Source organism: Octopus bimaculoides, chromosome 9 (assembly GCF_001194135.2).
Source record: "Octopus bimaculoides isolate UCB-OBI-ISO-001 chromosome 9, ASM119413v2, whole genome shotgun sequence".
Classification (NCBI taxonomy): Eukaryota; Metazoa; Mollusca; class Cephalopoda; order Octopoda; family Octopodidae; genus Octopus; species Octopus bimaculoides.
In genome coordinates, this window is record NC_068989.1 from 72,148,278 (window position 1) to 72,160,777 (window position 12,500).

At 36.2% G+C, this 12,500-nt stretch overlaps 2 protein-coding genes across 2 annotated transcripts in view; both read right to left on the minus strand.

The window, feature by feature from the left end:
* The window catches only part of LOC106868745 (FH1/FH2 domain-containing protein 3), a 139,937-nt gene extending 137,905 nt beyond the window's left edge, over positions 1-2,032 (minus strand). Inside the window, exon 1 of the mRNA XM_052970925.1 lies at positions 1,590-2,032. Within this exon, the coding sequence (XP_052826885.1) occupies positions 1,590-1,769 (180 nt within the window). The 5' untranslated portion in view covers positions 1,770-2,032. The remainder of the gene's footprint in view (positions 1-1,589) is intronic.
* A 1,873-nt stretch (positions 2,033-3,905) lies between these two features.
* The window catches only part of LOC106868746 (hornerin), a 43,681-nt gene continuing 35,086 nt past the window's right edge, over positions 3,906-12,500 (minus strand). The window contains exon 7 of the mRNA XM_014914144.1: positions 3,906-3,920. Within this exon, the coding sequence (XP_014769630.1) occupies positions 3,906-3,920 (15 nt within the window). The remainder of the gene's footprint in view (positions 3,921-12,500) is intronic.

Genomic DNA, 12,500 nt, shown 5'->3' on the forward strand with positions numbered 1-12,500 from the left:
AATTTGTAATAATAAAGGAATTTGAAATAATAAAGCCTCACAAAGCAGAAATGAATGAAGACACACCTGTTATGTTTTGTTGTAAAGCATAACCTTCTCTTATTCGATTTCCTCTCCCGATCAAATATTTATTTAGATAATAACGATCTCTCTTATATATATATATAAGATTTGCTGAAATGACAGGTTAAGCTGAAGAAAAAAGTCAATTATATAGGTAATTAACTTGAAGTGTTTAGGTGTTGTTTACATTATTCGATATTGATTTCGGTCCATGTTACTTTTTTAAATAAGGAATCGACTACAAAATTAAGATAAATTAAATTAAATCTGTCACGTCCAGACCCCCTACTTACCATACATTAACAATGGAAAAGAAGGTGGGGGGGGGGAAGAAAAAGAAAAAAGTGACAAGTCATCAATAAGGGCTCGAAACCGGGACCCAGATACGGCTCAATATGGGTAGAGATTAACTTTCAAATAAAGTAACACCGCAATATGAGGTTTATAAAAGACATATACACCTTTAGAGAGAGCCACACACACACACATAAATGCCGGATATAGACAGAGTGAAGCCCTTAATATATTTATATAAAACTGGGAGGGGTCCCTAACTCCAGAAGGTCTCATAAAAATGGAAAACATATGTCTTTGAATTATTATGGGTTTATTTTGCTAACTAGCCACCTATATTATTATTATTATTATATTATTATCATTATTATATTATCATTATATTATCATTATTATATTATCATTATTATTATTATTATTATTATTATATTATCATTATTAACTATTAATAATAATATCTTCATTATGTAAGTATGTATACATGTATTTATGTATGTGTATAATTCATGTATGTATATATATATATATATATATATATATATATATATATATAAACAATGGAAATAGTTTCAGTTGAAAAAATAGAGATTTGATCGCAGTCTTTAGTTTGGATGAAAACGTAGCGCCAAAAACCATAATTATAGGAATTTATAGCACAAATAAATAGATGAGATTGTTCGGCTTTCATGCATTTCCCAGAGTAGATTGTGCTGCGTATAAACAGAGTAGGTGAGCCAACAAAGAGAGGAGCCATTGCAAGAAATAGCAGTCAAATCGCCATCAAAATCACACCTTGCCTTCTTAAAAAGGGTCGTGGGAATACGCATTGAATGGTATAAACCCACATATGTATATATTTATTTAAAAAAAGGGTGTGATCTGATCTGGAGGTGTTTTGATGTTAGTAAGTCCTTTTTTTTTATTTATAAGGGCTGAAATCGTAGAGACTTTTAAATAACAACAATCAACAGAATGACATAGTAATGTAAAACAAAAACCAATTTTTGGTTTTTGAATTAAAAATAGGAATTAAAAGAGAATTTGTGGTAGCGTAAGTTAGGAGGAGCCCAGAAATAACAGCGAGTAAAATCCCCAATAAATAAAGCGGGGACAAAATAGATAAACAGATATGAGAGAGAGAGAGTGAAAGAGAGAGAGAGTGAAAGAAAGAGAGACAGAGACAGAGAGAGTGAAAGAAAGAGAGAGAGAGAAGAAGGAATGCCTTGTCTCACCTTGTGTGGAGCATTCAGCAACTTGTGGACAGCCCCTATTTGATTACATAGTGGTACATCCCTATGGAAAATGAATGTAGGAGGTCGGGTAGGCTCTAGGAACATACTGGTGTTGGAAAAAGGGTCCATGTCGTCTAGGTATTGAACACGACATAGTAACGTAGCGTCCGATGACGCCATGTTGATTGCGTTTAAAGGAACGATCGTCGTCGTCTGACTGTCAGTTTGTGGAAGTGTGTATATATACGTGTAGGTGTGTATATGTGCGCAAGTATTCAGGCATTTCTGCGTGTATGTATATACGAGTATGGGTGTTGTCTATGTGCGTGCGTGCTTGCTTCTGTTTTATCGTTACCTTCTTCCCATCACCACTTGCAGCCAAATTTCTTCTTACCTCTTGTCAACAGGCCTTCTCCTCCTCTCCCTTCTACTCACACTCTGTGTACACCTATCTCCCTCCACCTTCCAACTCTCTCTCTCTCTCTCATTGTATTGCGCTGTCACACACTTTGTCCCTCCCTCCCTCCGTCTCGCTCCTGCTTTCTCTCTTTCTTTTTTCTTTCCCCCTCCTCCTCCAGCGGTATTTTGTGACTATCTATTTCTCTGTCACTCTGTCTCACTCCCTCCCTCTCTTTTCTAACCCTCTCTTCTCGTCTGCTTTGATTTGAATCTTAACCTTATATTTTTTCTCTCACACCTTCCTTTTTATTTCTCTCGTTTCTATCTCATTATTTTGTTTACATTGTTCACGTTTTCTCACTAACCTCTCCAAAACTTGCCTTGTCATATCTATCTATCTATCTACCTATCTATCTATCTATCTATTTTTCTGTCTGTCTGTCTTTCTATGTATCTGTCTATCTTATCTTATTTTCACTCTCAGCATGATTTTTTTCCTCCCTGCTTCTTGTCTTCTCTGTCTTTCCATTCCGTCAACTTTACACTTTATCTCTCTCTCTCTTTCCCTCTCTGGTCTTCTGTCTAACATTTTCACTAAACTCCTCCTTACCTCTATCTCTCTCCCCCCTCCAAATTTCTCCTTACTATTATCTTCCTCTCGTTTACTCCTATATCTCTTTCCCCTCCCTCCCTCTATCTCTCCTTTGCTTTCTTTCTCTATACCCCACCCTCCTTTTATCTGTCTCCCTATCTTTAATTCTCTATCTACATGACACCATGTCATCTTCTAAAATAGCCAGCCACCTCACTTCATCCCTTTTTCCTTTTCCCACCGCCATGCTTCGACTAGTCCCTATCTCTATCTTCTCTACAACCCCATCGTTCTGCAAGCTGTATTTTCTCTTATCAAAATAAACACCCATAACGCAGCATCAACAGATGCCAGGAAGACGTAATGGGAACGTGGAGACAAAACTTCGTCAGGATGAGGGCTCAAAAAAATAAAGGCACTGCAATAGATACGCAAACATACCTCGGTTTTTATCCCAATCACACACACACACACACTTATACAATATATATTGGTCGATCGTCTGAAGTTTCACCTGTGTCTACAATCATGGGTAAGGTACGAGAAGGGTCTTGATGGAGGCTATATACATGTGTGTGTGTGTGTGTGTGTGTGTGTGTGTGTGTACACAGGAAAATATAAATCTTTTGGTACTATTTTTCTCCATTACACGTGTTTCTCATTTTCCAATAAAAATCACAAAGATTTACATGTTATATAGGCATAAGAGATTCCCTATTAGAGAAATTGTCAGCCACCAGCTTACGAACCTTTGTATATGTATAATTTCCATCATAAAGTTTCGGCCATAACTTGCCTGATGAGCCTGTGAACGCACGGGCGAAACTTTTGAGTAACAAGAGATTGACAAGATCAAACGAAAAATATTGATCTCTACTATAGCCTTGAGTACTTGTGACAACCAACTCTAAACGTATGTTTTGTGTGCATTAACCAATCTTGAAAAAACCATAGGGTAAAAAAGGAAATATAACTGTAAACGTAACATTAATAAACATGCATAAAGACACACACACACACAGTGTTTTTTAAAGCAAGAGGTACCCCTAAAATGTGATACAAAGCTCAACCCTGAATTAACAGAATATATATAAATTTGTTTATTTTGCACTGACAACACAACCGGTTGTTTCGTTCAATGAGTTTCTCGGAGTATTTCGAGAAACTCAGTGAAGCAGAACAACATATGTTTATTTTCTACGGCAGTTACTTCTTTTCGTAGTTTCAGTTTATTGAGCTATGGTAAGGTAAAGGTATATTAGTTTGACTGTAAATAGTTTCAAGATTAGTTTTTATTGACACATTCATTCTATCAGGCATCCAGATTATAGAGTGAGCACCTGAAAAGGAGAGACTAAAATATGATTTAGGGAATTATGTCAAACATGAAAATAGCAGTGTACGGTGCAGTTAATAGCTATAGGGTATCGTAGTTTTTTTGGCAGTTACACAATGTCGTAAATTGTTTTAAATGTGAAAAAAGAATCACTTTCTGATAGTACGCAGAATTTTTAAAAAGCCGTTGCAGAAACTGAAAGTGGCGTATTGATAAAACTGGTGTAAAAAATACTGCAGAGATCACTGATATGAAATTCAGTAAGGTTATGGTGCAAGTCAGGTGACAATAACAGCAATAATATTTCAAAACGTCTGGATGGCTTTGAATAAACCTCTGATCAGAAACTGTGATTTCAAACAAAAGAGATCTAAGTTCCAGAATAATTGGTTCTAAAACTAACATTCTTCTCAAAAATATATCAATACTTATTGCTAATACACTAAATATAAGCAACTTTTTTCAAGAAGCAGGCCGCATGTGAGATTATTAATTATTAGTCGAAGTACGCTGCTAAAAAAAATTCAAGGTATTTTTTCATAAGCGTGGCATACAGCAAACCGTAGTTTGCTCATGACTGTAATACATCAATAATAAACCATCAGTCAAAACCAAGCAAAGGGACGTCTTTTTGGAAAGGGGACTCCTTTTTCTGAAGAAATAAGAATAAATAAATGAGCTTCTCTTATAGTGGTTGCGTGAAAGGTGGATGGAAATGCGAGAATATGTGAGATCCATAGAGTAGATCTAAATGAAAGAATTTGTTCCGCTCCATTATTCAATTCCCAAATACTAAATCGATGTTTGTATTATATCTTTCTGATATAAATTATTTTGCTAAAGTGGATTTCTATCAACAGATAGAAATGTGTTCTAAAGCAAGATAAATTACAACAACAAATACACCAATTATCTTTTTTTTCCAGAAAGACACGTCTTTCATATGGAAGACACGGTCCTTCAAATACAGCTAGCACCATCTTTCAGAGAGCAACTAAACATGTTGCTGGAAGTCATACCGATAATGTTTATTACTTATGAAGATGATGCATATATTAGTGAAAAAAAAAAAGCAATTACTTGAAAGTCTAAATTTTAAAGTAGATAAGATAATATAATATATCAAGTAAAGTGATCAAACGAATTAAGTCACTGTCAGAGACTTATAAGCGCGCGCACGCAAACACACACACACACAGAGGCATGACTGAATGATTAAGAAGCTCACTTTGCAATCACGTGGTTTTGGGTTCAGTCCAACAGCGTGACATCGTGCTGACCAATGCTTTATGGAGCAATCTCGTTGGACAGAAACTATATGGAAAGCCGCTGTATATATATATGTGTATGCATGTGTGTGTGTGTGTGTGTGTGTATGTGTGTGCATGTATGGATGGATGTGTATAGAAATTATTCAGACTGTATACAATTATTTGAATCACTTCGTAAACGCAATGTCCTATTTCTATGGGGAGTTCAACAACAAAAGGCATTTGAGCATTTGAAAAGTGATGTTGGTGTCAGAACCAGTGGCCCAGATTTAGAATGTCAAGAAAGAGATTACATAAACAACTGACGAAAGTGGAAAAGCTATATAAGAAATACTTTCACATGGCGGCCATTTTGTAGGGAGATATTTTACTTGGCCGAGAATTGGAATGGGTTTCAGATCATAGACCACACACACACACACACTGATAAAAGCGAAATTCTGTCTGTCCGTCTTGGACACCTGTATCTCAATCTACAATTGCTCTACATAGGCATATTATACCTTTTTGGAATCAGGATGATCCCGGGATTGAAAATCTACCCTTTATTTGGTTCTTAAACATCTAGCATTGGGATCTGATTTAAAAGCATTTGTGTAGCTATTTCTAGCAGGTGAAGCTTGGCTGATTCACGCCATCTTGGTTGGCATTTATCAGATGACGTCAGAGATCAAGGGGGAGATAAATGATATTCGCTTCGTTAATTTTAGGTCTAAATAAGAACTTTGGGACAAATTGGCCAACAGTTGGAATTCAACTTGGAACTGGACCAATAGAATGATTGCATTACAGAATTAATTCGCATCCGTCCTTAACTTCTGATCAAACACCACCGGGGCATATAATCATTATAGACGTATTATATTCATGCTATTTAGTTTTCTTTAGTTTTGGGCCGTAGGCCCAATTAGCTGGAGCTAGCTTAAGTGCAGCTTTTAAGCTAGTATATATATAGATATATCGAAAGTAACAGCAATATGTATTTGAAGATGTGAAACGATATGCGAATTCAGTTCTGTATTTAAGAGATGAGGAATTATGCATATTATTTACATGTGACGGATATAACAAACAAGATGAAGACAAATATCCGTCAAATATAAATAATGTAGATATGCGAATTGTTAGACATATGCGAGAATAAAATCCTAACTGCTTCACGTAATGAAATTAAAGCATGGTTACATGCACCTATTGATCACGCTTCTATCAAGAATTTGAACAAAATGTTCGAGAAATAAATGAAATTTCTGAAAGAGCGATCGCAAGTATTATAAAAGTGGGTTTTAAAAGATATTCATCAAATAATACATATTTGAGTGACGTGACATGCGTTTGAGCTATCAAATAATTCTACATTCAAGAAATCGTTGTCCATTTTCTTTGACAGGGTGCAAAGAGCTGTAACAATGTTTTGTGCAACTGCACCTCCAATTTGATGTCAATACAAAAGAAATGAAGAACTCCAGCAAACCAGTCACAACAGGGTTCTTTACATTTAGCGCATTTATAATTCGCAGAATATAAATTATTATTATTTTTATAGATGCATCTCCATATTTGAAGGCTAATACATATAGTTCAGCTAGTATGGCGTTGAGAAGGGATATTCTAAATGAATACAAAGTTTCCATGGTTATTTTACCTGAAGCATTGTAGTGACTAGTTAGTAGACAGGTTTGAGAGATTTAAAAGGTTAACTTTGGAAGACAACGGCTTAGAAACAATATATTATGTGGGGAATTTAAATCGGCGGACCTTTCGTAAACCTAAAAAATGCTCCAACGTCACGCAAATTCACTAACATATAGAATTATTATTTAAATTATTTAGACCCAAGAGTTTAAATATCTTTCCCTGATACACAACACAAGCAATGTAAATTGTGTGTGTAATCTAACGTTGAAAATGTGACTACATTAATTTTAACTTGTTAGTTGTGCTCTAAAGCAGAAACTGCGCAATAAACTGTTTCTTACGCGTTTAAAAATCTTAATTTGATTTAATGGGGAAAATAATAATTAAGCTCATTTCTCGGTTGACAAATCGTTAAATGTCGTAGAAAAGCGAATACAAATTGCACCGGAAGTGACGATAATAAAATCTCATACATACATGCACCGAAAACATCAGCAGAATAGTGACGTAAAGGGAACTGGGAGTTTCGTGCAGTAGATGTGGGTTTAGGGAAATGCTGCCTGTTTGAGATCTTCTGTCGTCTGTGAAACAGCTTGCCCCATTGTAACGCTATAGTTATTACCAGGGACGCATTTGATATTAGATAGGTAGGCTTCCTGTTTTAGTTTAGGTCATATATATAGCTGTGAAGTGGAGGCGCAATGGCCCAGTGGTTAGGGCAGCGGACTCGCGGTCATAGGATCGCGGTTTCGATTCCCAGATCGGGCGTTGTGAGTGTTTATTGAACGAAAACACCTAAAGCTCCACGAGGCTCCGGCAGGGGATGGTGGCGAACCCTGCTGTACTCTTTCACCACAACTTTGTCTCACTCTTACTTCCTGTTTCTGTTGGGCCTGTAATTCAAAGGGTCAGCCTTGTCACACTGTGTCACGCTGAATATCCCCGAGAACTACGTTAAGAGTACACGTGTCTGTGGAGTGCTCAGCCACTTGCACGTTAATTTCACGAGCAGGCTGTTCCGTTGATCGGATCAACTGGAACCCTCGACGTCGTAAGCGACGGAGTGCCAACAACAACATAGCTGTGAATCATTCTTAAAATTTTGTTCATCTATTGATATATGCATTCTAGAAAAGACTATGGAAGGGCGTTAGATACTCACCAAGAAGAAACTCATGTGATAATGTTGAACAAGTGAAGCTTTATTAAGATCGTACCTGTATGAGCAAAACAGTTTCAGAGACATTGAAGCAACTTTAACAACGTTCTATGCATAGTTTTCATGTTATATAAATATAATGAAATTATGTAATTTCACTCGTCACTTTCACTTCCTGCTGTAATTTGCTTGCACCTTTTTAGGACACTAAACTCCACATTAGTCCTATTATTATTATATGACGAGCTTAATGCATCGAAAAGGGACAGAAAAGCAAGTCTGTTGGTCAGCACCCGATAACGTGAAGCCCACCTACCCGTTTATCGTTACCCTTTACTTTGATTATTATAATTTACTCAATCTATTCAATTCAAAGTGTGTTGAATCTCGGAAATATACCGAGTACTGACTGACTCAATCTTAAACACCCAGACGGTCATATTTTTATCGGCAATGATTCACCTTTTGTATTACAAATATCACTTCAGCGCTCAAATGTTTTATCGACGATCTCAGCAGTTTACGGAAAAAAAAAAATATTGTCTTATGAGCGTGCCTTTTTATCACCGTAATACAACCGTATAAAATTGGTAAATCACGACAGATCGAGAACGGTATATAATACCCACTTTTATATTAGAAGAAGCAAATATAAAAATACTAAAGAAAAAAAAGAAAGAAATTCAGGTTAAAGAACAGTTAAATGTTGCTGTTGCTGAATCTCTTTGTAGCCTCCATGAATTGGAAGATCTTATTTATGGTCGGTGGATCCTTGAAAATGCACTGCACCTTCTGTCTAACCTTAATTTTTCTCTCATAGACTGGTTATTTTTGCATGAAAGCGGAAGACAGTGAAATAACTAACTATAGCAATAGAAGAACAAGTGCAGTGTCATTGAATCGGAATTGATAGCCTGCAAACATTTAATTTAAAGTTTATTGGGATACGAAAGTATTCCAAATATTGGATTAATCTTAAACACCCTGTTGGTGTGCATAAAAGTTGAAGGTTGTTTAGTACTGTAATAACAGAAACAAACAAGTGCAGAATCACTGAATTGGAATTAATAATTTGCAAACATTTAAGTTGCATGGCAATCTCGGAAATATTCCAAGTATTGGATCAATCTTAAACAACCAGTTGTTCATAAAAGTTGAAGGCAGTATACAAGTATTCAATGTTCCCCACTAATATTTTGTTGTGGGAGGGCACAGAAATTTGCTTGCGTGAGAGAATGTTGTCTTTCTTTACAAATTATGTGCATTCACGCGAATAATGACATCATTAAAAAGAATTCGATTTCGTTTTGAAAACCATGTACGAGCTTAGAGGGAAGATCGCACACTTTGTATAGTACGATATAGCCCTTCAAAATGCATGGCCCCGAGCATATGTTCTCTTTGTTAGTGGTTTAATCCAGCGCTGGTTACACTTACCCAATAATTAAATTGATATAAGTATCTTCACACCCTGCCACGCACACACACTCAACGTCATGCAACGCATATAAGAGACGGTATAATAAGATAAGTGTATGTATTTATATAGGTACGATGAGTGAGACGAAATTGGAATATATAAGAACGTTTCTTATCAGACTCCCTATGTTTAATGACCTTGTTTCCCTTTCTCTATCTATCTGCCCCTAATTTTTCTCTATTTTTTTTTACTGCTCACTGCTTGACGTTTCAATGTTCATATCTACAGTTTTTTTTTTATATAAGGGCACTTAGTTTGATTTAAGAACTTCAGATTGGATCTTTTAATAATAGCATTACTTGATGCATCACAGTTAGTTAGACCTCAACCAAACTAATTACCTGACAGTGTGTATGTATACTTGCATACTACGGTCGCCAGTTTTCTTAGTCATAAAAAAGAAAAGCAAAAAAAAACTTAAAATGTTCAAAGCTGATTCACAAGTTGTGTTGGTTATTTATACTTTTTCTTTTTCCACTAAATTTCCTATTTTCTGTCATTTCGACATAGCCTAACAGGCGGTAACAAGTGTAGAAAGTTCAATTTAAGAGAATTCTCGAATGTTTTCTATAAATCAATTTTTGCGAATTTATTATCAAAAGCGATCTGTCTGCTTTTCAGTTATCATACTTTGTTTTATCCATTCTGATCGTCGTTACTGCTGCTATAGTTTAACCCCAGGTTAGTCCTGATCGAGAACTTTTATCAAATACTTTCCGACCGCCTTTTATTTTCTACCAGGTTTGGCGTGTCTAAGACTATTACATTATATAACGTGGATCTTTTTGGTTTGACGGGCAACACTTGTTTTCGAATACAAATTTTTTTATCTGTTCTATACGAAGTTTGAAAGTGTTTCGGTACCAAAAACACTACATAAAACATTAATGAAAAATGTTGCCCGTCAAACCAAAAAGATCCCTCACTTCATAGAAAATCCCTCTTTGGCTTGTGTTCTGTACATTATAATCGTTATAAAGTCGACAAATGAATATACTGCGTGTCTAAAATAGATAAAAAATACAAGGGCTACGTAGCCAATCTATGTACCGTGGATGCAGGCATGAGTAGCTCGCATTTATGAAGTTCGCATGTATAAGGCTTACCAATCATGACGTTCTAGATTCAATCCAACTTCGTGGTACTTTGGATAGATTTTTTTTTATCATAGCCTTGGATCGGCACAGGATTTCTTAGTAAAATGGAATCATACGGAACTGTGCACTCGCTTTCTGTTTAGTTACCCTTTCTCTCTCTCTAGCTGTCTCTTTTCTCTCTCTTTATTCTTTCTTTCAGCCTGTCTTTTCTCCGCGTTCTCTCTGTCTCTCTTTCACCCTTACCAATATCTACATATATCTTCCCCCCTCTTTCTCATCTCTACTTATATCAATTTTCCCTTTCTCTCTTCTTCATTCCTACCTATCTATATCTGTTCCTCCCTGTCTTTATCCTTCTTTATTATCTATATCTATTCCCTTGTCTCCCCACCTCTCTCTTTACTTCCTTATCTACACACATGCATTGTTGTCTTTTCTCTTAACACCAAGGTTCAAATCGTTCCAAAAGGTAATGAGAAAATCTTTGTGTGTGTCATTTCAGAAAATCTTTGTATGTGACAACTCAAACAAAATATCCCAAGGTTCATTTGCCGTTGTCACGAAACACATAACATACGATCAAGACGTTAATCAAAGAGTCACTTCACGTCGCAGACGATCAAGACGATTATCAAAGAATCATTTTCTCAAACGTCACAAACACTTGTTTGTCGGATAAGTAATATCGATTTGCTTTCGTAGTTAACTGTCACCCAAAACAACCGTTGAAGATGTCAAGAATAATCGTGGATACATGCTAATTTGTACATTTAGCATATATTTGCGCACACGAACGAACGTGTGCGTGTGCGTGTGCATCATCCTTATTTTACGTCTACTTTCCATACTGACATTGATTGGAGGATCGTGACTAGCTCATAGATTTCAATTTTGCCATTGGTACTTGGAGTGGATGCCTTTCCTAACGCCAATTGCTTTATGGAGTGTACTGGGTTCATTTTACTACTAGTAGAGAATTTGTCATGCTCTTAGCAAAGTTAAAAGTCTTTCTTGTGTTGTCTCCTTTTGTTCACTAACCAATTTAAAGAGTGTATTGGGAACGTTTTTAGTGTGGCGCCAGCACCAGAGAAGCTGCCTTGTCTTCAGAAGGAGTCAACATTACACTGTCTCCATTTGTTTCAAGTGAATGTGATTGAGAGTGTGGCAGGAGAGAAAGTAGTGGTAGAGAGAAGAGTAGAGTGAGGTAGTGAGTAAAGAAAGAGTAAGACTATAAGGAAAGGAAGAGAGTGCCAGAAGTGAAATGATGGTAAAGGAAGAGTAATGAAAATGAATGGAAGGCAGCTACATATCAGTTGTTGGTGAGGACATTGAACACAGAAATACCTTGACTAGCTTGCATGATGGTGGTGAGACTAGGTAATGATGGAGTGGACTGTTGGTGGTTAGGAACAAACGTGGTGGTCCATCCTTGGTGATGCTTTTATAGGGGTAGCACCTTTGTGTGTACTGCATAAGCCTGTACAAGCTTGGGGACCCAGTGGGGTTGGCATGGCACACTCAAGGGTTGCTTCAGGTGATACATACTCTAACTACACCACTGTAATTGGGTAGAATTTAAGAAAAAAAAATACTTATTCGAAGTTCACATACAAGAAATAGATACCAGATCATTTATGAACAATACCCATGCTGTTTAGCACCTTATCCAGTAGAAGATTTATTTTGCACTCATTATATGCCACAAAACTATAGTCAAGAACTAACATCCTCACAAGGCCCACCCAATCTACAAGTCATTCATTCATTAGCATATACTGAGTATATGCTATTGATTTATATCTATAGTTTAGTTACAAATCAATACTATAAATGGAGGATATGCTACTTATGCATGCCAATAAAACTTGTATATATTAAGTTATGTGTTAACAAATGCGTGTGTTAACAAATGCTTGAATAGTGATATTGGAAATCTAGG